The sequence below is a fragment of the Daldinia caldariorum genome (genome assembly GCF_022478825.1).
Source record: "Daldinia caldariorum strain CBS 122874 unplaced genomic scaffold F4812scaffold_6, whole genome shotgun sequence".
NCBI classification, from domain to species: domain Eukaryota; kingdom Fungi; phylum Ascomycota; class Sordariomycetes; order Xylariales; family Hypoxylaceae; genus Daldinia; species Daldinia caldariorum.
Genome location: NW_025953042.1, coordinates 558,451 through 585,234, shown reverse-complemented (window position 1 = coordinate 585,234; position 26,784 = coordinate 558,451). Strand labels below are relative to the sequence as shown.

General features: G+C 47.4%; 7 protein-coding genes across 7 annotated transcripts; 4 read left to right on the top strand and 3 right to left on the bottom strand.

Moving 5' to 3' along the window:
* Window positions 1-926: 926 nt before the first annotated feature.
* F4812DRAFT_345170 (uncharacterized protein) lies at window positions 927-6,030 on the bottom strand. The gene is made up of 3 exons (XM_047931655.1): window positions 2,867-6,030; window positions 2,232-2,813; window positions 927-2,170 (listed from the first exon to the last, which is right to left on the bottom strand). The coding sequence occupies exons 1-3, from the start codon at window positions 5,474-5,476 to the stop codon at window positions 1,247-1,249; spliced, it is 4,116 nt and encodes a 1,371-aa protein (XP_047791071.1). The 5' UTR covers window positions 5,477-6,030; the 3' UTR covers window positions 927-1,246.
* Window positions 6,031-7,517: 1,487 nt separating this feature from the next.
* On the top strand, window positions 7,518-11,443 carry F4812DRAFT_345202 (centaurin beta). Its single transcript, XM_047931656.1, has 6 exons — window positions 7,518-7,775; window positions 7,830-7,963; window positions 8,040-8,384; window positions 8,441-8,507; window positions 8,563-9,934; window positions 9,990-11,443. Exons 1-6 carry the CDS (start codon window positions 7,712-7,714, stop codon window positions 11,305-11,307), a joined length of 3,300 nt encoding a protein of 1,099 aa, XP_047791070.1. The 5' UTR covers window positions 7,518-7,711; the 3' UTR covers window positions 11,308-11,443.
* Window positions 11,444-13,188: 1,745 nt separating this feature from the next.
* On the top strand, window positions 13,189-15,833 carry F4812DRAFT_345208 (checkpoint kinase 2-like protein). Its single transcript, XM_047931657.1, has 5 exons — window positions 13,189-13,458; window positions 13,517-14,099; window positions 14,192-14,784; window positions 14,834-15,203; window positions 15,271-15,833. Exons 1-5 carry the CDS (start codon window positions 13,420-13,422, stop codon window positions 15,747-15,749), a joined length of 2,064 nt encoding a protein of 687 aa, XP_047791069.1. The 5' UTR covers window positions 13,189-13,419; the 3' UTR covers window positions 15,750-15,833.
* A 690-nt stretch (window positions 15,834-16,523) lies between these two features.
* Window positions 16,524-18,205, top strand: F4812DRAFT_470602 (uncharacterized protein). The gene has a single exon (XM_047938997.1). It carries the CDS (start codon window positions 16,547-16,549, stop codon window positions 18,026-18,028), a length of 1,482 nt encoding a protein of 493 aa, XP_047791068.1. The 5' UTR covers window positions 16,524-16,546; the 3' UTR covers window positions 18,029-18,205.
* A 214-nt stretch (window positions 18,206-18,419) lies between these two features.
* F4812DRAFT_470599 (uncharacterized protein) lies at window positions 18,420-20,424 on the top strand (the record flags this gene model as incomplete). The annotated part of the gene is made up of 4 exons (XM_047938996.1): window positions 18,420-19,256; window positions 19,339-19,528; window positions 19,588-19,764; window positions 19,928-20,424. The coding sequence occupies 4 exons, from the start codon at window positions 18,420-18,422 to the stop codon at window positions 20,422-20,424; spliced, it is 1,701 nt and encodes a 566-aa protein (XP_047791067.1).
* A 159-nt stretch (window positions 20,425-20,583) lies between these two features.
* Window positions 20,584-21,934, bottom strand: F4812DRAFT_424553 (uncharacterized protein). The gene has a single exon (XM_047933841.1). The coding sequence runs from the start codon at window positions 21,214-21,216 to the stop codon at window positions 20,824-20,826; it is 393 nt and encodes a 130-aa protein (XP_047791066.1). The 5' UTR covers window positions 21,217-21,934; the 3' UTR covers window positions 20,584-20,823.
* Window positions 21,935-24,964: 3,030 nt separating this feature from the next.
* Window positions 24,965-26,464, bottom strand: F4812DRAFT_345096 (uncharacterized protein). Its single transcript, XM_047931654.1, has 3 exons — window positions 26,349-26,464; window positions 26,052-26,133; window positions 24,965-25,941 (listed from the first exon to the last, which is right to left on the bottom strand). Exons 2-3 carry the CDS (start codon window positions 26,063-26,065, stop codon window positions 25,347-25,349), a joined length of 609 nt encoding a protein of 202 aa, XP_047791065.1. The 5' UTR covers window positions 26,066-26,133; window positions 26,349-26,464; the 3' UTR covers window positions 24,965-25,346.
* Window positions 26,465-26,784: the final 320 nt, after the last annotated feature.

Below are 26,784 nucleotides of genomic sequence, written 5' to 3'. Positions count from 1 at the left end.
ACAACATGGTGCTTTAGCCGATCACAGAGCAGCAGAGATCTGCGCGAGTTATCGTTCGACTAACTACCTACCTAGGTACCTAACCTCCCTGAACGATGAAGATGGGATCGGGATCTTCAACGGACGGGCGTCCCTGAAGTAGTAAAGCGGCGAGGCGAAATACCTAGATAGATAGATCGATCGGTCGACCGGCCGTATTGTATCTATATGTATGCAAAGTCGAGGCCGCAGGAACAAGCAAATGCTTCTTCTACTGCTGCTGCTGCTGCCTCATTGTGTTTCCCCAGTAAGTTATCAGTTGTTCGAAAAAAATGTAAACTAAGCCAACCAGCTCCCCATGTCAATCTATACATCTATACCCCCCTTCCCCTCAGACCTTGGACCACGTATGTCAATATCAGCTTAGGTACCTACCTAACCTAATCTATCTACCTAATCTACGATTTACTTTTTGCCCATTTATTGACCTGTATCTCGTGAAGGAAATGCCTACGTGAATATGACAACACATTTTCCACCGGAACGAGGCGATATGAGGTATATGTATGGCGATATAACGTATTGTACAAGGTATAAGGTATAGGTACCTAGGTAGGTTATTTATCATTAATCGTCATTTCGTGTCACTGTGATAGCTTCATTCTGGAAGGGTTTGTGCTAGCTAACTTGCTTACATTATTAGTTTTTATTTTCTTCGGCAAGAAGTCGTCGTGGTAGAACGAGAAAAATAGGCAAGTAAATAAACAGATAAAAAAAAAAAAAGACAACAAGACGTAGCAAAACATCATCAACAACAAATCGAAGACACCCGCTGAGGAGGAACAGAACACCGCTTTCCCGGTACGAAAGCGAAGTAAAAGACAATTCAAGCGCCCGTGAAACCTCCAAAGCTTGCTTCGTGAGGGTATCTAGTTGAATGCCAAATGCCGCTGAACTTTGTTGCCTAATAACGCCTGCCACTTCCCGCGCGCATATGTTTAAATAAATAAAAAAAGACAAAGAACGAAAATACTATCTAGACGTAATTCGAATCGAAATCGAAGGGTTATACACCCTGCGAGTTGACAAGAGACATTTGGGAAAGAAATAAGCTCGCTGGACCCCGGATACGTCAGTAGTCCAACTTCCATCATCCCGGCCCTCTTTGTCCTACCGCTGACGTCCCTTGGATAAAAAAACCAAGCTCTATCAACCCCACACAACTTTGCTCAACGTGTGATTCGACCTGATTCTGTAGAACGTAAGTTTAACGTCGCGGAACACCACCTCGGCCGAAGCCGCCTCCAGCCGAGTTCCAGCCTTGGGATACGCTCTGTTTTACTATCATCGCAGCAGCGGCGGCGGCAGCCATTCGTTCCTTTTGACGATGTCTCTCCTTAAGGTAACCAGCTGCCTCGGGTCGCATGCGCAATATTCGGAGGATCATGTCATCGGATGGATCGGCTTGGGCCTCCTTTCGCCTTTCCTCTTTGGCCCGGCGCATCGTACCAAGGTTACGACTCATCATGATGCTCTTGCCCCTGCGGATCGTCCCCATGCTTGCGAAAGCCGGGCCGCTATGGGAAGGGCTGAGCGAAGGGCCTAACGATGCGGGTGCGGAGAGGCGATTAGAACTCATCTGTCCTTGAAGCTGCTGCTGCTGGCGTTGTGCGGTAGCCGCGGCCATACGCTCCGACGTGCGAATCAGGTTTTCAGTAGAATCGAAATAGAAGAAGTTGAGTGAGGCGAGCTCGTGATACTTAGGCGATCTAAGGACTTCAGCGGGGACACCGAGGACTTCACCATCCTCGTCTCGCGCATTGAAGAAATCGAATAGGAGTTCTAGCCACTTATAGACAACGTCAAGCTCGCGCTGAGTTAGCGGCCGTTGATTAGACGGCTTGTCTGAAAGTGGCGGAACAAGGAGGGCCTCAATGGCCATCAGGACTTCTTTCCACAACCGGGTCATAACCGCAACCATCGTTGCCTCCGTTAGCGTCTCTTTCATGGTAGCGAAATTTTCATTAAAGTACGTAAAAAGAGACTGCAATGCATTTTCGATTTCAGTATTGGTGATTTGCGGGATAGTAGACGCCCGCTTGAAGAATGAATTGACTTGCGAAGCGAGGTTGCGCCCGAGGAGGTTTCGCAAGGCCTCGTAAGAGAGCGATGCGTTGATATGCCGTGTGAGCTTTATGCGAAATGTAGTTAGCCTCTTGCGTGAGTATTTTCAGAGTTGAATAAAAATTTACCTTGTCTGTAATTTTGCGAACCATATCACGCTCCGTCCTTTTCAGGTGTCGGAACGCTTTGCCAAAGTAAAATTGGATATCGTCTCGTTCCCCCTCCATGCTGATCCTTAAAAGAATTCTTCCTTGAGTGTCAAGGTCAAGCCAGAATTCTCTTGGGAGGTAGTCGCTGAAATGTATCGGATCAAGTTTCAGCGAAGTTCTACCTACAAAGTCGTGGTCGCCGAAGGTATCGTAATCCCAGATCGTAGCCACTACATTAAGAGGGCCGGAGACCGTCACGTCAACCGACTCATCCCAACGGGGATTAAGGGATCTCATAACAATTCTCGTTTTGTGCAAACGCTTCTGGTACTCGTCCACAAGTACCACATAAGGGTCGCTTGTCCCGTTCGGATCACACGCCTTGATTTCCTCGGCTTCTACAATCTTAATTGTGAAGACATACTTCGCTGGCCTTCTAACCTGTTTCTTAGGCCCATCAACCCTTGCAAGAATGTCGGCACATGCATCCACATTCATGGTCTTTTCGAGCTTATCCAACTCTTGCATGGCCCATTCGATATTGTTAAGTTTCACTAAAGACTAAAAGGTGTGTTAGTATTGTGTTAAAACAGTATTGTTGGTGTTGGCCATACCTCTGGGTAAAACTGAAACGGTTCGACCTTTTCTTTCGTATTCCAGGCGTCCTTAGCGTATTGCATGAACCTTCCTTGTGTCGTCTGAGCTGCCGCCGCCGCTTCTTTTTCGGTTTGTCTCGGCGTGTCCATTTCCTTTATAAACCTCTGGTCTACAATCTCGCAGTACCGAGCAATGCTGTTGGCAAATATCTTTGATAGTGCAGTCATGAATCGAGCATGATGGACATCATTATCCCACTCCAATTTGAAGACCTGGTCGGCTGTCTGGTTAAATAGCTGAAACATATCAATTATAGAGTGGCTGTGACGTTCAGAGTCCAATGAAATATGATCAGGTCCGTGGCCTCGTACTTGGAATGGATCTTGCTTGATGGCCTCCTCGACAAACTGTTCTGCTCGGGATTCTGCATTTTGGATCCAACGCCAAACAAATTCGACCAGTAACTCTTCAACGTCGAAAGTAAAAGCTCGACTAGGGAGAGAGGACCTATGAATGCGTCGAATCTCTACGAGTTCCTTGTATAAATCAAAACCATCTTCTAACGGAAGTTCTTCTCCCCGGTCTTGCGCGACTTGTATGATTCTCCTTATCAAATCGTGGGCATCGTCTTCAAAATTTGGAAACATTGTCTCCACAAGCACGGTTAACGGGTTCACACCAAGGATCTCCGGGTTCTTCTTGTAACGTTTCTGGATCCTTTCGCAAAGCTTCACGACTGATTTGCCAAGCTCGACTACATGGCTAAAGTTCCAGTCCTGTTGGCTTCGGGGAACCTCGGCATCGAGAAATCCGCGATAGACGACCGCGGCCTGTTCTTGCAAGCCTGTCTCCAATAGCCGAGCGAACTCCTGTGCGTCTTCTTCTTTCTGCGTAAAACTAGGGTCATTAAAAATGTGGTTTGTTAGCACATGTAGTGCTGGTCCAACCGATGGGGGTTTTGGCTCGTAGCAATGCATTAAAGTATCGTAGAGGTCGCGAAGGAGAGCATCATTAACGGTTTGAAGTGTCTGCTGATACACATTATAATCCGCAACAGTCCATTTGCTTCGCTCCATAGTTGCCAGAGTCTCATTATAGAGATATATATGGGGAGGCTTTTTGACTTCTGGAGGTGGAATTTTCACCAAATCAAAAGCATTATCCAAATCAATTACGGTGAACATAGTATCGGTGAACCTGCGGGCTGCTACTTCTAGGAAGACGACCAGGCGGGTAACCTGAAGAATTCGCCAGCGGACACACAGCTCAGTAAGGAGTTCTAACGAATGCTTCGAGAATAAACTAGATTCCTCAGTCTCTCCATCGTGCATAGCATCAAACTCAAGAGCATATTTTGCAATGGTCTTTAAGAATTCGCGAGGCTCAGGAGGGATGAAAGTGTAATTTGCGTCGTCAACAGCCCTGATACTGCCAGTGTCGTCAAGCGACAGGGATCCAAGGTTAAGTATGTTGTCCATACTGTACATGGATGTCCTATTCGCTATACCTAGTTCTGGGCATGACCTGTCTTCTGGATATGCTGTGGAGGGGCTTCCAGGCAATGGCTTATCAATAGGACTTATGATAGCAGTAGACCTTCGAGCTAGCTCTGGGCGAGCTGTCAATATTTCTAGCATCATCTGCGAGAGGAAAGGCGCTTCTGCTTTTTTCCACTCTTGATACGCCTCATCGCTGTTGAAATCCCGGCTCCCTAGGGCACCGCTCATGTTAGAGTTTAAGCGATGCTGGTATGCTTTGAGATCTCTAAGGGCAGCTTCTTCTGTCCAGTTCTGTCGCTGGGCATCAATGTGACCTTGGACATCGGAATGGGAGAGACCAAATATTTTAGCAACGGACTGGACCATAGGCATATCCTTAACATCGTAGCTAAGCGGAACTACCACTTCAATCGTATTTCCGGAATTCTGACCCGTGTCAATGAATAGATTCTGGTCGTTGGTCAACAGCTTTTTTTCAAGCGTGTTTAACCTGTTCATGAGTTCCGATTTATCGCGCTCGTGCCCTTGATCGCGCAGAATATTAAATAGAAGCCTCACGAAAAGCGCGAGATGCCTATCAACAAGTAGCTTCCAGGAGTCATCGGCCGGCTCGTGGCCAAGACTGCACGCCTTGGTAGCAGCTGAGTAGAAAATCAAGACCAGCGGCTCGACCTTGCGCTCCTTGTCAACATTCTTCCGAAAAGCCTGTTCGGTAAAAGCCGTGTAGGCCTGCGCAAACGTCTTTTTGACAGCAGCATCGTTAAAACCAGGTAATTTTTCAGCACCCATTATAACACGCTCCATCCTCTTCTCCAACGGACTTCGAAATCCGTGGGGAAGTTTGACACCGCTGGAGTTCCCTGGAACAAATTCCTTGACTAAATCGGCAATATTGGACGTGTGAATCCGCGTGGGTGCCTTCGGTGCGGGAACCCATTGTTTTCGTTTGGTTTTGGGTTGGAGGAGATAATGGAGGTAGGCAACGCGAAGGGCGTAGGTGTAGGCATCGTCATGGCTCACAGCTAATTGCCTGGTTAAAGACTCAGCACGACTCCGTCTCTCGCTATTCTTTATGCTGTCTATGCGGCGGTCGAGCCGCTGATAGGAATGCCTCGAGGCGGACGACATGATACAAAGAGAAGCTAAGCCCGGTCTTATGAACTAATGCTCCACGAATTATCTGCGCCACATGTTTTTAGCACATGTTTTTAACATTGCAAAAAGATGACCCCGTGGAATTGGTGTATGTGGGAGAACGGTTGGAAAGATTGTGTAAGAGATGACGAGAGTGGTAGAGTTGTGAGTTGTGAGTTGTGTCGGTCAGGCGATGATAAGGTTAGGTAAGGTATGTGATTAGGTACCTTTAGGTAAGTTTTGCGTCTAGAAATAGATCACAATTGGGCGGCTCCCTTGGGAGGTTGGGCTTTCCCTTTTACGAGGTTGCAGCAGGTTCCACCAACGTCATTAGGGTCGAGTTAGGCACCTAACATTAGTCCTAACATACCTATATCACAGGTACCTTTAGGTAAGGTCAAGTACTGGAAGTGATGAAATGGCAATTGAGGGGGTTTACTTATCGATTTACATCCAATGGAAATCAAGGGTTGTAAATCTATTGATGCACGATGAGACGATAAAGACCCTTACTTTCTCCCCTTTCTTAGCTTTTTTATTTTATTTTTTATAACCAAGTTACACGTGCCCTTTGTTGTACATTATCATCTAACCTTAAGTAGGTTAGATCTCTTCGATTCTGCGAAATATAGAGGGCTAACCTTTTTTTTTAAAAAAAAAAAAGAAGAAGAAGAAGGAGGGAGTATTATACCCGAGTATTTAGTATCTTTTATAACATTTTATTTATTTTATGGATGACGTCTGGGCTTAGTTCAGCCAGGCCATCATCTAAGCTTAGGTATCTCACGAGACGAAAATCTGATGTGTGGTATGCACCTTTTATGCTAGCATCTTCAGTTTTGTGCACATACCTAAAATCTACCAAATACATGTAGTTAGTTATGCAGGAAGAGGTAACTAAACCTACCTAGGAATTGCAATGGAAATAGGTTTACATCTTTGCACGTGGGTTTACCTACCTTACCTGGTATTCGAACTAAAATAGCGGGTTGTACCTATCTTCCCCAGTTGAATCTTATGCTGGTGCTGGGTATAGGTACATGTAGATTAAGTTTTATAAATGCAGGTGATTGTTTCCATTTTGAAGGTTTACAAGTAGATGTACCTTAGGTAACCTCTTGCAGGTGCTTGCATGCCTAAATCGCTTCAAATTCTTCAATCTTCATCTTTTCCCATACCTAATTCTACTTTGTTTTATACTACGTGAAGTATACAGCAACAGAAAGATTTCTTTAAACGTATTTTACACGTGTTCTTTTATAAATCCTCTTAACAAGACTATATATAGTTTTGAGGAGCATGCGACAGAAATAAGAAATACTCAATACGCAAATACTCAATACGCGGATTTGGATATTGACTTCTGTTAGGAGGTAGTATTTTGACATCACATGCGAACGTTGAACAGGCTTTCGCGCTCAGCCTTGTTTGTCCACGAGTTGCTTACCAAAGATTTTATACAGCTGGAAAAAGCCTGGGACTTTGCGATTGCATTGCGTGTGTGCCTGAAAAAAATAAAAAAGGTACGGGGTCATCTCAAACCAACCAACCGGATTGTTTCAACTAGAAGAAAAAGGATCCTCGCTGTCTACCTATTGTTCTTCTTTTGGTAAAACTCCCCCTGTTCTGTTCTGTTCTTGTCCTGTCCTATCCTGTTCCCCTTCGCCCTTTTGCCCATTTTGCCCTTCTGCCCTTCTACCCTTGCCGCGCTCGTGTTCCCGTCTAATCCATTTCTTCGACCTTATTCATGTGATGAATGCCGCGTACTTATGCCTGCGCCATTTAGGTCTAACGTCGCAATTAATAATATTGTACTATACTTTTTTTTGCCTCTTTGGTGACTCGGACGTCACTTGGGGCTCTTAAGAACCTAGGTCTTATATGCAAGGTTATATTCGGCGCAAGGCAACACGGACGCCAGCCGCAACGAACATCCCCCTTCGGTGCCATTTGCCTCTTGGTAATTCGACCCCGCCAAAGTCCACTGGTGCACCGCTGATTCTAACCGGATTGGTTGCCCGCAACCACTCAGCATTTGCGGTCGATGCGACTGTTGCGACACCACCTTTTCTCCAATTTGATACATATCTCTCCTACAACGTCACTAATTAATATATTAACCCTTGGATTCAATTACTTCGTCTATTTTTTCCTCTTATACCTGCTTTACCGGATTGCTACTTTTTACCTTATTTTATCGCGGCCTTCATCTGGCCAGCTTCCCTCGCCATGGGCATCGTGAGTAGCCGACTTGATGATGGCGCTGCCATCTATTTAAGGGATCAGAATCGATGTACGTCAACTCTTCTTAGCATGCGCGCGCGCGACTGAAGCTGACTGCATCTAGTCTCAATTGCTTCCCTCGTTATTTCTTGTCCTCGCAAGCGAACCTCAATCACTATAGTTCCGAACGCTTTCCCGGCGACTCGGGCCACAGCAACGCGAACATCTGGTGATTCTGGACCGGCTGAATTTGTCCAGGTTAGTTACAACGAAAAAGACCGGGAATAAGCCTAGCCGGGAAATGTATTTCATGTTTCTGATAACGTTATTCTAGGATATCGACCCTACGGTTCCGCCGAATTTCCTTCTTAAACTTAATAATGACGACGAACTCGTATTCAACTTTACCTTTGTCATCCGACAAGAAGAAACAACCCCTGGAATCGATACGCATATTAATGGCTTGACATACGTTTATGCTTCAAGTAACAGAGAGCTTGAGAACCTTGTCACCCGCGAGTTCCACGCAGACCCGAATCTGCACAAAAATGCGAATGTGGAATTGGTCGGAGATTACACTACAGGTGGAAGTCCCTCAGTGACGTTTGAGTGGTCGTGGAAATGGAAGCCACCGAAGACGACGGAAGACGCGGGAGGCGGGTGGAAGAATGTGTGCAGTGTATGTGAACCTGGACAAACAGTATTATGGGATTTTGCTAAGCAGTATGGTTATAGTTCGTCGAATACGACCAGCGAGCACACCGCCTAGATACCCTCGCCCGATTTTCTTTTTGGGTTGCTAGTAAGTTTATGGGGTAATTTGTTTGACGTGGAATCAGATCTAACGCAATATTCAGATACATCACCTTACTCAAGCCATCCTAATTCCCCATCTCCCGCCTTTCAGTTAGCTGTTCCCCCAAGAATACGGGCTCCGTCATCTCAATCGGTCGACTCACGCATTAGTGAGCAAGAAGAGCCAGTATCTCCTATACACCCTCTACATCCCCAGGCCGATACACTATCTATCGCACCTACTATTGCGCCAAGCTCCCGGGAATCTATCAAACTTGATATATCATGCCCTCGACCGGGCGACGACGTGACTGTCAGCGACGATGGCCCGGTTTTTAGAGCTACTATCAAGGCGCTCGAACAAAAGACAGGCAACATGAGAACCCAGATGAAAAAGGTGCTGAAGAAAGCCGAGCACGCGCACACTGCTCAGATTGAGGCGAACGATGCTTTTGTAGGGTTTATGGACGCCCTTCGGGAAGCCTCTGCAACGAACGCCAATGCCGTCCAACCTGCAATAGATCACTATTTTGACAGGATCGCTAAAGAAATACTCCTTTACGAGAGACAAAACGCCTTTAATTTACAAAAGCTTATTATTGACCCTATAGGAAAATTGTATACGTATGATATCAAACAAGCAGAGTCAAAGAGACGAGACTTTGAAGAGGAAAGCAAGGACTACTATTCTTACGTATCTCGGTACCTTGGCCAACGACAAGACTCGGTAAAGACTAAGAAGCTTGCCGAGAGCGATACTAAATATCAGACGAAGAGGAGGAATTTTGAGCTCAAGCGCTTCGACTATTCGTCGTTCATGCAAGACCTGCATGGTGGCCGCAAGGAACAGGAAGTACTGTCACATCTTACCAAGTATGCCGACACCCAGGCAAGGAGCTTTCTAGCTACTGCCCAAAAGGTTGAGGACTTGCTACCGCAACTAGAGGCTCTAGCAAACGAAGTACAAGACGCCGACAAGGAGTTCCAATACCAAAGACGCGAGCGGGAGGAAAAAAGACGCGTGCTGGAGAAGAGTAATCTACAGTATAATGAGCCGGAGACTGTGAGTTCGGCAGCCAATGCGCCTCCAAACCAGAACGCCAATGGCAACCTGCACACCTCCGACTCTGAGCTTGGCCGTGCGGATAGTACTGGTTCTCAGCTTAAAGCAGTCCCGACAGGGAATTCGGGTACCATAGTCACAGGAGGCACAGACCTCTCAAGGTCTCCAGGGAGTATCGGACATGGCATCTTACACAGCCCTGCACAGACCTTAAAGTTTAAGGGTATACGAGATTTGGAGGAGAAGGATTTCAGTCAGTTAACCAACGCCGAGAAGAACTCGACACACCGGAAAGAAGGTCTACTCTGGGCCTTGAATCGGCCTGGCACCCACGTGGACCCTCTCTCACTGAATAAGCAGGGCTGGCACAAGTAAGTAAAAGGCTAACACATACTGTACCTTGTGATTACGCGCTAACTGATATAGATTCTGGGTTGTATTAGACCAGGGGAAATTATCGGAGTATAGTAACTGGAAACAGAAGCTCGATCTTCATATGGACCCTATAGATCTTCGTATGGCATCTGTCCGCGAGGCAAGAAATGCGGAGCGACGATTTTGCTTCGAAGTCATCACACCCCATTATAAGAGAGTATACCAGGCAACTTCGGGCGACGACATGAACAGCTGGATTCTCTCTATCAATAACGCTCTCCAGAGCGCGGTCGAAGGCCGTGGCCTCAAGGAGAAGCCGATGTCTCCAGGGGAGCCGACTAGTCTTAAGCGTGATATCGGATCGATCCTGACCGGGAAGAGCAGTTCCTTGAATCACGGTTCGCATCACGGTTCTCACACAAACACCAGCTCTGTTCCTTCTCGTCGGACCACGGTTGGAGCGCGGCCTGCAAATGCGCGTACGCCTAGCAGCAGTTACGACGAAAATCCGGACAAGCTTCTTCAGATGCTCCGTGATAATGACCAAGGAAATTGCTGGTGTGCTGACTGCGGCAGCGGATCTAAGGTTGAGTGGGTATCGATCAACCTAGCCATTATCCTCTGCATCGAATGCAGTGGCATTCATCGATCTTTGGGGACACATATCAGCAAAGTGCGATCGCTCACTCTCGATATCACCTCATTTACGCCCGATATTATCGAGCTATTGCTCCTTGTGGGAAACAGAGTCTCTAACATGGTTTGGGAAGCTAGATTAGACCCATCACTAAAGCCAGGTCCTCAAGCTACGCGAGAGCAGCGCCTAAAGTTCATAACGGCGAAGTATGTGGACAAGGCTTACGTGGAGCCAATCTCGGCCACACTCTCTCGATATCCGACTGCCGACGAAACGCTCCTTGCGGCTATAAAACGCAACGAGATCCAACAGGTCATCTATGCATTGGCATTAAAAGCCAATCCCAACGTTCTAGATAAAGTCCGCGGGACCCATCCAGTCTTTTTAGCCCTCGCGGCAGCTGATCCGGCGTCACCATCACCTACTACACCTACATCTGGACGACCAGAGCCCGAAACCCGAGTTGTTCCTTTCCCGGTTGCTGAAATGCTAATACAAAACGGGGCGGAGATACCGTCATCGATGCCTGCTTTCCCGTTGAGTCGAAGCGCGCAGATGTATATAGAGCAAAAGCGGGGCCGCAATGCTGCTATTGAGGCCTCGGGCTCATCATTGTCGGGTAGCCTAAGTCCAAGTCCGAGCGAGCGACTTCAGCGCGATAAGGACGCACGCCTACAGAAGCGCATCAGCGCGGGCGGACGCCTGGCTAAGTCGCCGATTCCCGAGCGGTAGAAACGGCGGAAGTCGAACACGTCACTCTCATCTTCATCTCCCTTGCCGTACTTAGAGAAGAATCAGTTCAGTCGACGGAGGTCAAATATCACAGGTTCAAATTCTTCTTTTTCATCGACTTCCGAACGGTAGAAACGGCGATCGGATCGCTCCTTCTTCCAGATACCTCATTTGGATCTCTCTAAGACTCTCGCAACTTTCTGCGCGCCGATCTTGTGTCCTCCCCTGAGGATTGTGACGTCCCCCCACACCTCGTCAGGCGATTGATTCGATGACGATGATTGCTTCACGAACTAACGAAAATGACCCCATACGACGACGGCTGGGGTTGCATTTCAACACATTGGCATTGGTAGAGCATATGAAATTTCAGGTACAAAAGAGTGCAGATCTCTTTATTCACGGCGTTATGGGGCATTCTGGGTGAATACCAAATCAGTTCAAGCTCCTGGCGGACTGCCTATACGACTTCGGAGCAGCAGTTAAGGATATCGGGTTGGCATTCGTAGTCATGATACCAGGACATAGCTTTGAGCTATTGGGTGGGAGGAAACCCGATGATAAGGGCGGGAGATGTGTACTGGTGCACCCGTAATTTTAATCGTGTATAACGAAGGTAGTAATTACCTAGATATGATATTTATTTTTAGCTAGAGGGAATAGTTATTAGAGTGAACGACTTCGTTTTCTACGTCTCCTATCTAACTTGAAAGCGTTACAGCTGAGGGTATGCAAGTTGTAGTATATACAAGTTAACTATAGTATATATAGGTTATAACATATACAGGTTATAGAACACCTCATATTAGAATACAGATACCTAGGTACCTAATTACCTAAGGTTAGGTAGCGTTGAAACTACGAAGTTTTTGAAAAACTGGTTACAGGTATTATTCATCCTACGTATAGACTAGCGAATCTCGTGGATAGCGTAATGCATGTGAGGAACTGCAGGTGTCCTTTGCAGATAGTCACCTGAAACTAAGGCGTGTCGAGATGTCGAGAGCAAGACTACGCGTGACCAATGCTAAGCCTCATACGAGGTAAAGCTGCTACTTTTTTAAGGTTGTTTTCGGAAAAGCATACCTTAGGTAGGTACCTGTTGCTTAAACCGGTAGATTAAGTAATTCTTCCAAGACTTTTGCGCAGAGACAATACGTACCTACCTACCTGGTAGTGAACTAGGTACAATGCTATAGTTGTACAGGAAAGAACGGGAATCTTGAAGGACGGCTGGAACTGAGCAAGAGGCAGGTGGAACTGGCACAAGGTTTCGTCGCATTGGCTGATTGGATAAATGGGCTAGGTACCGTGGCACAGCCCTATAGAAAAAGAAACCTGGGCAGAACGGCAGGCCGCAGAATGAGGGAGCTTTCCCCACTTACCGATCATAGCAGCAGCACTGCGGGCAGCAGCAGGAGCCCATTGAGTTCAAGAAGCTGTAGATGACCTCACGGCCTATCAGCTGCTTAACTTTTAGGTACCAAGTTTCAGAGTTTTGCTCTTTTACGATTTCTCATGTATTCTTTCTTTCTTTCCTTTTTCTTTTTCTTTTTTCTAATGGAAAACAGGTACCTAACGCATCACTCATGGCATATGACTGAATACATTAGGTCTGGATTTTTACACCTTCTCCTGCAGAAATGCTGATGAGTCAACATCCAAGTACCATAGTAGGTATTCGGTGAAATAGGTAGAAGGGTGATAGCGTCGCAAGTTCCTCCCCCGTCCCCCTGTCACTTCCTCGGCCGTGCTGGTGCTCAGCCGCTAAATCCCCGTCTGAGGTATCGGACCATTTGTATCCATCTGGTGTAATGTAAAAGATACAGGGAGACTTTCGAGTTGGGAGCTCTTTTCATTACCAATAACTGATCTTAAGTTTTTTTTTTTTTTCGTCTTCACCAACTTATCGTAACAAAATTTTACAACAACTTGCCTCCCTTACCAGGATTCGGAGGCGGCACCCTACAACCCCGTGTTATATTATTGAGCTAGGTGCAATTTGTTGTCTCCGTCTTTTTATTTTTATTTTTATATTTCTTTCCTAATCTTTCTTTTCTGTTGGTCTTTCGCACACGAAGTCTAATACATTCTCGCTCAAGGCAGCCAACCATGGCTCCACGCGAGAAAAGCCAACTAAAACGACCGAGGGTACTTCAATCCACCTTTACTTTGTTCGCGTTTCTTTTTAGCTAACAACCTCTGATAGGAATCCCCTCCTTCTAAGACCGACAATGACCTTTCCAAGAAGCCTCGTCGGTCCGGCCGTTTGTCGCAGAAGGCAGAAAATGCCGAACAGCTAAAAACGCCAGTCATCACGAACAAGCAGCACCTACCTTCACCTGTCACTCATGAAGCCGAAAGCGATGACTTATATAAGGAATCAACTGCTGAGCCTCCGGATGGACGACCCAGTCAAGTCACCCACCGTACTCCCGAAGAAACCTTTTCTCAGCTTCAAAGATTATCCTCTCCTCCGCAAGACACCCAAGCTTTTCCGACTTCCCAATACGTTGAAGGCAATGGCGCTCTGTCTGATGAAGTTGAGGATGAAGAGAAGGAAGGTGTATGGGGATATCTCTTCCCGTTAGACCCAAAACACGGTGGCAGATGTGTGGTTTTGAAAAAACGTTCGACATGTCCACGACCCAATGATGTCCCAGATGCGCTAGCAAACGGGCAGTCCGGCCCATCCGATGCTAGTGCTCTAAAGCAGGAAGAGAATTTCGAGAAGTCCATGGTTAAGGGTATACCGTCGGGTGGATATCTAATTGGGCGACATCCCGAGTGCGGTAAGTCGATTCTCCCCCTCTCGTCATTCGGAGCTCTGCTATGACTGCTGTGACTGCTCTGACTGCAATGAGTGCTAACTAGGTGCTTATAGACATCATCGTAGATGACCTAATTGTTTCCAACCGCCACTGCTTAATATTCACCGAAAACAAGGGCGATGACACAGTTGCTATCCTCGAGGACATGTCTAGTAATGGCACTTTCGTAAACGAGGCCATTGTCGGAAGGAATCAGCGCCGCGAGCTACAGGAGCAGGATGAGATTGCAGTCATGGACAAGGCCCGATTCATCTTTCGCTACCCCCGAAGTAGGGCTTCCAGCGCCTTTCTGCAGCAATACACTCTCCTCGACCGCTTAGGCAAGGGTCATTTCGCCGAGGTATACCTGTGCGTAGAGAAGTCGACCGGCCAAAGATATGCTGTAAAGATTTTCACGAAAAACCCTGGTATAGATGAGAGGTCGAAGACAGATGGTCTGCAGCAAGAAATTGCAGTATTGATGGGAGTCAGCCACCCTAACGTCCTGTGTCTGAAAGATACTTTCAACGAGAAGAATGCTGTGTATCTGGTGCTCGAGCTTGCGCCCAAAGGAGAGCTGTTCAATTACATCGTAATGAAGCAGAAGTTGAGCGAGTCGGAAACAAGAAAGCTGTTCAAGCAGTTGTTCCAGGGGATCAAGTACTTGGTATAACTTCCATCTCCTCTTGCCTTGACATGGCTAACAATCGGAATAGCATGACAGAAATATCGTCCACCGAGATGTAAAACCCGAGAACATCTTACTAGTTGATGACGATCTTCACGTTAAACTTGCCGATTTTGGTCTTGCTAAAATCATAGGCGAGGAATCCTTCACGACTACTCTATGTGGTACACCAAGTTACGTTGCGCCGGAAATCCTGGCAGAAGGAAGGCATAGAAAATACACCAAAGCTGTCGACATCTGGTCGCTTGGAGTTGTACTATATATCTGTCTGTGCGGCTTCCCTCCTTTCTCAGACGAACTCTATAGCCGCGATTTCCCCTATACGCTTTGTCAGCAAATCAAGAGCGGTCGATTCGATTATCCTTCCCCATACTGGGATTCGGTTGGGGATCCAGCTTGTGAGTCTTTACTGTTTTGAGTTTGCGGTTTGTTATTGAGCCTCGTGACTAATGATACGCGGGTTAGTGGACCTCATTGATCACATGCTGGTAGTTGAACCAGAGAAACGCTTCACAATTGACCAGTGCCTTAATCATCCGTGGATAACTCAGAAGTCGCTAGGTGTTAACGACAGTACCGACGGGCTTGTGGCTGGGATTGGAGGCCTTGAAATGCAACGGAGAGGCGCGGTCCGAGAACGAACATTGCTCAGTTCCATTAACTCGGTACAAATCGCCAAAGAGGTCCCTCGTAGCCCAGATGCTAAGAAGAGTCCTATCAAGGTGTTTTCCAAGAACCCTGCTGCTGAGCCGAACAATGTACCTCAAAAAGAGCCTCGACCTGCGGACCAACGAGCTACGAAGGAATTCATGGAGATGGGTGGCAAGGGCGACCAGGAACTGTTCGGTGATGACGCAACAAGCTTCTATTCCAAACCGGAAGCAGCAGCAGCAAAGGGCAATAAGGCCCAAGGGAAGGGCAAGGCAAAGGGTAATGGGAAATGATTATGAGCGATGGAATCTGGGGTAATATAACTTTGGGTCAAGAACTTCGAGTCTGCTCAGAAGATCTATTAGATGTCTGACGTACGGGTGGTATATCATCTGAGCGGTTGCGATCTTGCCCCTTTTAGTTTCTACATGCATGGTTAGTGCAACGGCCGGTTCTATATATGTCGCTTAAAGGGGTTGTATGTTATGATTTGAAGGTATATGGATTTGGAGTCTGTGGGCGATGGTTGATTCATGAAAAGGGGCGAGGTGGTTCCTTGCAGTTTACATCACAATTTCATCACATAGCTACCAGATATCTAATATGTGCTGCTCGGCCTGAGCACCTTGACAGTTAGTTGAGATTACTCTCAAAGACCATTCCGCGAGTAAGGTAGTCAGGTACGGTCGCCACCAAAGTACCTAGGTAGACATTACTCGAAACGAGTATATTAATACTTATCTCAATACTTATCATTATCGTTGTTATTAGTGTTGTCTATTGTCTTGTTGTCATTACATCATCTCATTCAGCAATGGTATATCAAATGGGACCTTTCGGTTAATATTCCCACGTTTAATAGGCATCGAACGTGACCTTCGAGTTGTCCGCCTTTTTGATGTCCCAACAAACAAAGAACCTTGTATTCGCGTCCCCCGAACCGACCCGGACACATGCCTCGAAGTCCGAGGCCAATTTCTTTGTTTAACTATAGCACGAATTATGGGATGTCTGTTTAGAGGCGCAGCCTAATTCCTCTGTTAGTTCTGGGCCGCTTGAAAAGTATAGTTTCCTCCTTATATGATGAGAGATGGCCTCAGGTGAGAATACAGACAACCAAGGCGATGATAATGACCAAGGGAAAATGGAGTGGAAACTTGGAAATTACCGGCAGTATTCACCGCCGACAGGGATAGCGGAATATGTGAAAAAGGCTCTTCCTCCGCGGCCAGGTTCTCGTTCTTCGTCTATCTATTCTTCCCCGAACGAGAGTGCTCAGCAACCACCCGTTCAGGACCCTAAGCTTCAAGATACTGGCACGACAGGTGCTCTTCAAGAAGCCGGACTGACTGTGGTGCAGCCGCTTCAGCCGACTGCCTCATCGTCACCTCGTTCCGAGATAGCGGCACCGCAACCGAGGTATCCGGCACGCATGATTTTAGAAACGAGCGAGGCCGATGATATGGTTATAAGCCCCGTCTCGAACCCGCTATCTGCGAATACCAATATTCAGCAATACGAAGTCTCGCCGATCTCACCTAACGAGTCCACGTGTAGTCTCCATTCGGCGATTTCTTCAACGGCGAGTCCTGATCCTTCTTCTTCGGCGGAAGAGATATACCTTACTCGAAGGCCGTTCGTATATGAGAAGCAGCCTATGGTATACCCATCGGCGGATTTACTCCTTACGCCGGAGATAGTCGCTCCGATCCAAAAGCACCAGTTCCACTATCAGCAGATCAACCTGCGCTACAGCGACCCGGGTAGCCCGCTAAACGGCGCCGTGATACATCCTCCGACCTCGTTCCCTTCGGATCCCAATCTTAGACTCTCGCGCCACCTAGATAGTGACACTCAAGATCAAACACCGGCCAGCAGAAGTCTCAAGCCGCAGCCAAAACCACAGCCGGACTTGGAGGAGAACACCCTTGGAAACGCGTCGCCGCCGTTGTTGTTAACTCCCACCGGGGCTGCAGCCAGCTCCCCCAAGGTCGCGTTCGCCGGCACGGTAGACGGGTTCTCGACCCGCCCGCGCGCCAACAGCAAGAGGACGGCCCCGGCGCCGCCGCCCCTGAAGCTCAGCGAGCGCCCGCTCGCAGAGCACTACGTCAAGACGCCGTTCCCCGGCGCGGAGCCCGTGCAGAGACCAGATACTACTACTGCTGCTACTACTACTACTACTACTACTAATAATAATAACAATCGTCGCTCGGGCCCCACGCGTCGTCAAGAACAGCAGACGAGCGCGGCAGCAGAGGAAGAGCACAAGCACAGGCACAAGCACAAGGACCAAGAAGAGCGCAACAGCGTCGCGAGGAAGCGGAACCGGGTGTCGGCTCTGCCGGCGCTCGTGTTTGCGAAGGCGTTGCGGCAGAGCGGCGGGGAGAAGGACAAGGAAAAAGAGAAAGAGAAAGAAAAAGAAAAAGAAAAAGAAAAGGAGAGAGATAGGGAGACGGAAAGGCCCGGCCCGAAGGGCAAGAGCATCTTGTCGAGGGCCAAGTCCCTGAGGAAGGTAGGCCGGGGGCTTGGTTTGGAGAAAGGGGGGGGGATGGGTGGAGGTGGATGGGGGTGAAGAAGTAAAGGGGGGTTGTACACTGGTACGAAGGAGGGCTGAGCAGTAAGGCGGTTTCGAAGATAAGGCGTTGCTACTGGTGGTATTTTGAACGGATAATGAAGTTATGAAGCTAGATGGATACTGGTAGGTACTTGGGGGCTTAGGATATATGTCTAGGTACCTACCGTATGAAGCTTATTAAATGAGTTTTCGCTTGCTATTGGTCAAGGCCGGTGCCATTATTGCACATAATTTGCGCCTGTAGTTGCCTGAGCCTTGCTGCCGTTCACAAGTGTAACACTTCTCCCAGCCTGGAATTTTGCATAATACTATCGAGTCCAAAGGCTTCGATTATAACTATCGGGTAACGTTAATGAGAAAAGACATATACTTGAGCGTATGTTTCGGCATGCCGAAATCCACTGGTAAAGCCCATCAAATGTTTCCCCATCTCTCACGGAGTAAGCCCAGATCGCCTCTCGAGGAACCAGCTTCCGAGACTAGCTCAAAACGTGATGCAAAGCATGGGTTGTTCGTCCTGGTGGATAAACCTCCAGAACAGGGTGATGGTATCGATATTGTAGCGGTACACGGCCTAAACGGGCATTACAGCAAGATATGGACCGCAGAACCTCCTAATCCAGATCGGCGTAGGAACTGGCTCCAAGAAGATCTTCCCCAGACGGTTCCGAGTGCGCGAATCATGTCTTTCGGCTACGACTCTGCTGTGTTCAGCAAGTCCGTCGCTGACATTGGCGACTTCGCTGAGCTGCTCCTTCAAGAGCTGCTGGCTAAGCGAGGTCAACCAGGAGAGCAAACTCGGCCGCTTCTCTTCCTCTGCCATAGCCTTGGTGGGATTGTTCTCAAGAAGGTACCGTATAATTTTGTGCAAGTAACCTTTTTGACATGTTGTAGCATTTGCATGATGCTGATTATGCTTTCGCTGTATGCTTTAGTCCGTGCTAACGAGCGTAACTTCTATAAAGAGATCCTTAGCTGCGTTCAGGGGGTCGCTTTCCTCGGCACTCCTCATCAGGGGTCGGAAGCTGCAAACTGGGCTCAGATCTTAGCTAACATGCTCGACGTCATGTCTTTCAATTCGAACATGAATACAGCGCTTCTAGAGAACCTACAAGAACAGTCCGATGTGTTGTTTAAGATTTCCGAGTCCTTCGTAGATCGGTGCGACAAGCTTCAGATCGTGAGCTTCTACGAAACTCGCGAACTTTCTGGAACAAATGTTGTAGTATGTCCCGATATTCTATCATCATAGATTGCGGTTATTTCTATATACATGTTATGAGATCTTTACTAACATAAACTTATAGGTCGTGCCGAAGAAATCGGCTTTGCTGCTCAGATCAAACGAGACTCCTGTCCCTCTGAATGCGGACCATCGGTCTTTATGTAGATTCCCAAATACGGAAGAGGATCAAGGAAGATTAGAACTGGTTCTAAGCAACCTCAAATACTTAGGCAACGAAATGGTTTCTAAAGATGAGAAGAAGGTGATGCTACGTAGGTACCTCCATGCCAACGTCTTCTAAGTTGAGGCATGTTAACCCATATAATTTTAGGCTTATCCATTGCAGAGAAAAACATGGCTTTGCAACAACTATACCCTGGGGACTATGAGTCTTTCAAAGATTTTAACGTCACTCGGACTCCAGGGACTTGTGAGTGGTTACTGAAGCATAATCAATACGAAGAATGGAGGCACGGGCGCCGACAATACGTTTCTCTGGGCGACGCTGGTGATCAAAGTTCTGGGAGAGCATATCCACTGCTATGGTGGAATATTAAAAAACGAACTCGAGAATCTTATAGGCGGCAGCGATATCTTCGCTATATATAGGCATATGCTGGGAAAAATCACCCCGCGGCCTAATGCTACTAAGATGCTGTAGTTCATTATAGCTGCGGGACAGGCCTTGACGATAGAGGAGATGGGCGTTATCCTAGCCGTGAAGCGGTCCCATAGGACTTTGGAGGACGTCGAAGCGGACATACAGCATCCCCAAGAGGACTACATCAAAGCCCTGTGCGGCCATTTCGTCAGGTTCATCGACGGCAAGATATATTATGTCCACCAGACAGCTAGAAAGTTTCTTCTTTCGCGAGCGAGCGAAAACAGCGTCACGGGAGATACATGGCAGCACACGATAACCCTGGCCGAGTCCAACAAAGCTTTATTCCAGACCTGCGCCACATATATGATCTGTGGGGACAGAAGCGGTTGGGATGCGGCGCCTCGAAAACGAGAAGCCGAGCATGTCTACGAAAGTTGTAACGACGCTGAGACGATACCGCCCCAGAACTCCCCCAGGCCGTCGTTCAAAAGGTCTGTGTACCGGAAGGTTTTCCAACAATTCGTATATAATGACCACAAGCCACTCTTCCCGCCCGGGGAGTAGTAGCCATAAAGAATGAATTGAAGTTAAGGCGATAATTTACTAGCGAATTGAGAATTAGGCAGGTACCTGTCACTTTGAACTATCTTGCTGGTAGGGGAAAACGAGGCAATGTTAATTATTAACACTTCAAGTTTCGACGATGCACTTAATAACCGAGTCTTTGGAGGAACAAAATCCATCGTAAATTAAATAATCTTCAAACATCAGGAGCGCTCTTATATGCTTATTCCGCTATGAATACATGAAACTTGGAAGAGTGTGCGAAGGAAGACTCTTTCGAGGAGACACCAAAAAAGAGGATATCAATTCCTTCCGCTTTGACAAAAACCCAACGCCGTCGTTGTTGAATTGCTCTCGTTGACATCTTATCCTAAACACAGGGGAGATGAATGCGCTCGTTTATGCGCCGTTGACGATGGTGCAGACACCGTGCTTGATGATGTCGTGGAGGTCGCCGTGGCAGTGGATCTTGTTGTTGGCGTTGGCGGAACAGCCGCCGATCTGGGCGCCGCTGGAGTCGAGGATGACGGTCGGGGCGCCGCTCGCGCCCGAGCAGCCGGAGAAGGTGTACTGGACCTCGCCGAGGCTGAAGGGCTGCGAGCAAGGGGAAGACGTGAGGACGTCGAGGACTTGCATGCCGGGGCAGGCGTGTTGGCCCTCAACCCACGCGACCCAGTGGTTGGTCTGGTCGTCGTTCTGGAGCTGCTGGCCGAAGGCGACGGCTTGTTGAGCGCTGGCGAGGCCGCTGAAGGCGGCGATGCCGAGGAAGAGAGAGCCGATGGTGAACTGCATTTTGGAATGGTTTGTTGATTTGGTTTGTGAGGTAGGTAGGATAAGATGCTTTGATAATTGCAGTGGTGATGATGATGTGGATGGTGATGGTGATGAGGAAATTGAACCTTCGAAGCCGGAGAGACACGACCTTTATATCACCATTTCGAATGGAGACAGGTAGTCCTATTCCACCTCATCTAGACTAGGCTCGTGGTGATTTTCCATGAGGAGAACGTTTCTACCAAGCATAGAGCATGCCGTCCGAGGATTGTGAACCTAGTCGAGTATACCTCTTGCTCCAGCATCATTGACGTAATGGTAACTGTCTTCGTATAGCTGTATACACTAATCCAGCTGAGCCGCATACTAATGATAGCTCTCGTGAGATGGCTTCTGGTTGTCATGTCGGTACTACTGTTAGCATCACTCCCAGCCCTCCTAAATTGGAGGCGCTGTTCATGATCAACGAAACACGGCCTCGAACGAGCATAGAATAGGAATTCATCGACATGTCGATCTTGTACCTTTGCAAGGCGGTAGGGCCCGAGCGGTAAAAATAGCAATTGACGAACCAGTGATGATAATGTATTCACTGGATTTTCGTTCAGCTTCAGATCTTTACCTACCTAAGGTAATATCGTATTACATAAAGTATTGAGTGAACCCTGATGTATACTGGCTGATGTTGTGGAGTAGTGTATACAGTAACGTAATCCTGAATATAAGAGCCTCCATAATAAATATGTTCTGGTCTTTACATTAAGTGCGAACTAAACACAGGTACCTAGGTAATTTGATTGGTTGATCCCCTACTTACTATTCTTACAATAGCATGTCTTGATCTTTTTACACACTAAAGTTTAGTCTGTTGATATATCAGTGGAGTACTTGTGCCTAGTTCATACTTGAGGACATTACACTAGTAAACTACACGCCGGCATGGAGTTGAATTAGTTTAGTTAACTTTCTGGCTGTACAATACGTTGATATTCTTCGTGGTGAGATTCTGTTTGAGATAAAGATCTGCCAGGATATTCCTACGACCTGTGGCTGCGCCGCTTCGACCGTATTCCTTTCCGCCCCCCTTCCTCCTCTCCGCCACTGCCTCACATCACGCGCCGTCACCAAATCATGGTTCGATTTGCTTAATTCAACGTCCCTCGACAGACGTCACTGTGGATCCACACTTGAGACAAGCTGAGCAGCCAAACCGTCAGATTGTATGAATAGCAATTCGGAGTTCTAGAATAAGTCGATAGCCAATGATCAACAGGCACAATGCCATATTTCGGTTTCTAGTTTTACCACCTCAATCAAGGTACCTGGCATCCTAAACTGCTATGTCGATATTTTAAGAAACATTAGGTAGGTACCTATCATGGAGCCGTCATGGCTGCCTCTACATGCAACCGTTTTAATTCTATCAATAGTGAGAAAATGAAAATAGACATGGAGATCTATTCCTCCATGACGTAATCTGACAATATCACTCGACCCCCTATTTACTTGGCTCTTGAGCTTGATGTTCCTTCACGACAAGCAATAGGGGTCGGCTGGTATCTTGTAGCAAGAGCTGAACCCGCCTCTTCCGACGAGGCGTTATTATGAAGTGGACGAATCCATCCGAGCCGCCTCGTTGCAGCAGCTCGTTCGTCAGCTCAGCACAGCATTGAGTTGCTGGTGCCTGTGTGTTCTCATTAGGATCAGCACTTCTAGCCGGCTACCGGCTGTCGGGGGTTACATCGGGGCCTTACGGTGGTAGGGGAGAGGGGACGTGGGGCACGAGGCGAATAGTGTATGCAAAAAGAACCGAATTCCCGGCGACTCCCCAGCTGTGAGGAAGGGATCTAAACTTTAGTCGAAGAAACCTTTTGGTCTATCACTCGTTGAGGAAGCACGTAGCTGTAGATAAATCTTATCATTATTGATAAATCATTATTAGATACGTAAAAATAGTATCAATGAACGAGGATATGTAAAAGTACAATACCTTACCTTAGGCACCTACGTACCCGAAAGGGGAACAGGCCGGAGTCCTGGAAACTGAATAGGGCCAGAATCCTCCAAAGACGCGCGCTAATATCAAAATTGTCTGCGATCGACGAAGACTTACGAAAAACGCGTTCATGCTGATGCGTCATACAACTCTGTACAAAATATAAGCGTTAACTTTCCTGAAAGTAATTGTGAATAGCAAAGTAAGTGCCCCTCTTTGGAGGAAATTGTAAAAGGCTTATGAATAGATACCCTCATGCTGTATCAGTTTGTATTTTGAGTGATACACTTTCAAGCACCCTTTTGGTGAGGTAAGTCAATGCCGACGCAGCCAAGCTGGCCAAGCTGGCCAAGCCAGGCAAGATGCTAAACAAGCTTCTCTACACGCCCTAAACCACGGAGCCTCATCATACCCGCAAATACCTAGCCTCTGCCGGCTATGTCCTAAAGTGCGAGAAGGATACAAGTACATTGACCATAAATTTGGTTGGTTGAGCTCTTCGAACTATTCCCAAGACAGTATATCATGACCTTTTTTAAAGATTCTATTTATTGATAGCCTTCTCGCACTTGAGGACATAGCCCATTCCATGCCGCTAAACACCCCATTTTCAACACCAAGTGGAGTAAATTAACAGTAGAAGCCGCAAAGGTAGCGCCATCTAGTTTAGCAGCTTGACAGCTAGCACAGCATAGTAGTTACTAGTATACACTTAGTTAACTTATTTTAAGTACTATCAGACTATGCAGAGAGGGTTCAACGTTCCTCAATGGATAATTGGCGGGGGAGCGGAAGCACCTTGCATTCCGCGCTACTTCGTCAGGAGATGCTAAAACGCTTCAGACGCAGTGTCGGTGTACACTTGGTCGAGATTGCTGTAATAGTAAATCTGTGGGGGTGCTGGATTTTGGCTGGGGTAGCCAAGCTGGCATAAGGCTGAATACACAACCAAGTGCCTTACATTAGACTGCCAGGGCGCTCATGATACTACCGTTTACCGCCCCCTTAGGTCTATAATCTTGCATGTCTTTGGCAAAGGCAGCCCCTTGGTCAGTAGGTATGATGAATGCGTCATTGAGCCCCCCCCCGGACGCTCTCTCTAATCCTTCTAATTTTTCTCTTACCTACATTGCCGTCTTACCTTCGTATCTTTCCCAGTACCTGTAGCTTTCAAGCAGGTAATGTGCTCATTCTACTTGATCCTTCTATTCAGCATTGCCGCCCTGCATTACGATCTGTGTAAAGCCACTGCGACTATATGATCCACTATGAACTGTTTAACATGCAAGATGCTAAAGCATAAGATGTTGCTATTGTCCCGTGACTTGAACATTTGCAGTCCTCAAACTAAGTTATTTCCCTTATCTTGATACTCTTTTCAACCTTCTCAGGCTTCGTATATCCACAAGCCCCTTCACCTTCCCAAGGCCGCCCCCAACTCTTCGACATTCGCAGGCGGGAAGGCAAACCCGCTCAGAGGGTCCGGCGGCCCCTATTTTGCTCAGGTTAGTTCTTTTCTAGTGCTATTAGCTCGCCGGGGATATATGGGTATAGCAGGGATACTAGCTAGCTCCTCCGGAGAGGTTACACCCACTCCGTATACTATCCATTGAGGAGATACTAAACCTCTTGCGAAATAAGCGCTGCCGTAGCTTCCGAGGTTCAAAATGATGGGGATGGCTCCGTTATCGACCACGTCAAGAATAAGAATACCTTGAGGAACAAAGACCCGTGTGTTTCGGCCACGACCGACTAGAGCCTCGCTAGAGTTCCCCCGGTAAAGTCTACGGGTTACTGCATTGACCCATTAGACCTCGATCCATATGTTCGAGGACGCGGGTGAGGAATACCCTCACCGCTGATATGAGATAACTCCACGCTTGTCAGATCAGCGACCACGTCAGGCCAGGTCAGGTCAGGGTTTCTCGAATATGAGGTCTCCCTAACAGTGTCGTGAGCTTAGCGTAAGGTACTAGTGTTTATAAAAGAGATTTGCGCCTTCGCTATTATTAGCTGTAGACTGCAGTAAAAATAATATTTCATAAACAAGCATATTGATGTTGTTAATAAAATTGCCCCTAAATTAATAAAGGCAGGTAGTTATGCCTCGAAAATCTTCAACTTATCTAAGGCCTCCTCGAGGGCTAGTAACTTATTCCGCATCCAGCTTCTTATAAGCTTTGCTATCCCAGAACGCTGAGGACGGGTACTGGGGGAGAGCTTCAAACTCGCAGTGGAGATGGCCTCGGCAAAGCATCACGGCTTCCTTCTCGGCCTGCTCTGCCTCGCACTGCAGCCCCCCCTTGTTCCCTTCCCAGGTAATGCTTTCGATCCTTGCGCTCTCGCCCTCATCGTTGCTTCTCGGAACAATGTGAAGTATGTAGCACTCCTCCTGCAACCAGCTTCGGGTTATGTGGATGGACACGTTGCCGTTTTCGTCCGGGTCCTCGATCAGTATCTCCCATTTGTCGTCCATATCTCGGGGTCTGAGCCCGACCTTGAGCTTGGCGAGGTCTGCGTCGCTTATAGGCAGACCCCAAGCCGCCGTGAGAGGCTTCTTCATGGGGGGTTTTGAGCCGCGCTTATACGTCGCGGAATACCACCTCTTTATCTCCTCTTCATCCATTTCGGATCCGCTGTCATCCGTTTCTGATCTGCTGTCTGTCATTGGGAGCTCTGTTGCAGGCTCCTCCTGCTCTGCATTGCTGTGCGGGGTCATCTTATGATTGGGTCGCAGCATGCATTCGCTACCATAAGAAACAACGGTTACGGGAGTTAGTGGTGAGTGTATTGATAGGAAACCTGGGGAAAAGGAGATGACAGGTTAAAGAAAAAAATTTTATTTTTATTTTTTTACCAACAATCACTCATCACTCAGGAGAGCCACGTTCGTGGCTCATGAGTGGCATATATTGAAAGCAACGCAGATACCTAGGTACCTACACACAGGCACTTGGTTAGGTATAAATGTACTTGTATCTTCGACTCTCAGCCCAATGACATCTCTCCTGAGCATGACGTCAGTTGAATCCTTCAGTGAGTACAGATATATAGTATTAATTCAAGTCTGGTGTCGCGTGGAGTAAGCTTACCTAGGTGCCTCCTTATTTTCTTCAGCGCGGGGTGGGACGCACAAACCTGACTACTTACATACCTGTTTGCCTAAGTGGAATAACAGAATTAATTAACATGCAACTCGCCAAGCTGGTATTATTGTATTGCACAGATCGGACGATGATAGCCGCCTTCTACAGGATCGCCGTCGTCTTATCAGTGCCAACGAAATGTTCTATTGTGGCCTAAAAATGACTGCTCATTGACATTGCAGCTCGACTTGAGGTTCAGGGCGGCTCAGCTCAGCGTGTTTCTCGGTCGTAGGACCACGTTGAAGGCTTAAAAGAGACGGAGAGTTGTGTATTACAACTTCATAAATGAGGTATAGGTATAACAGGCCATGCTTCGACCGGTGAAAAAAGGTTATAATTGGAACGTTGTACTGCTTTTTATCAATTTAAGCATGCATACCTTAGGTAAGTATTTCTAGGTAGTACTTAAAGCCGATCTAGAATGAGGTTGGTGAAGAGGCACCA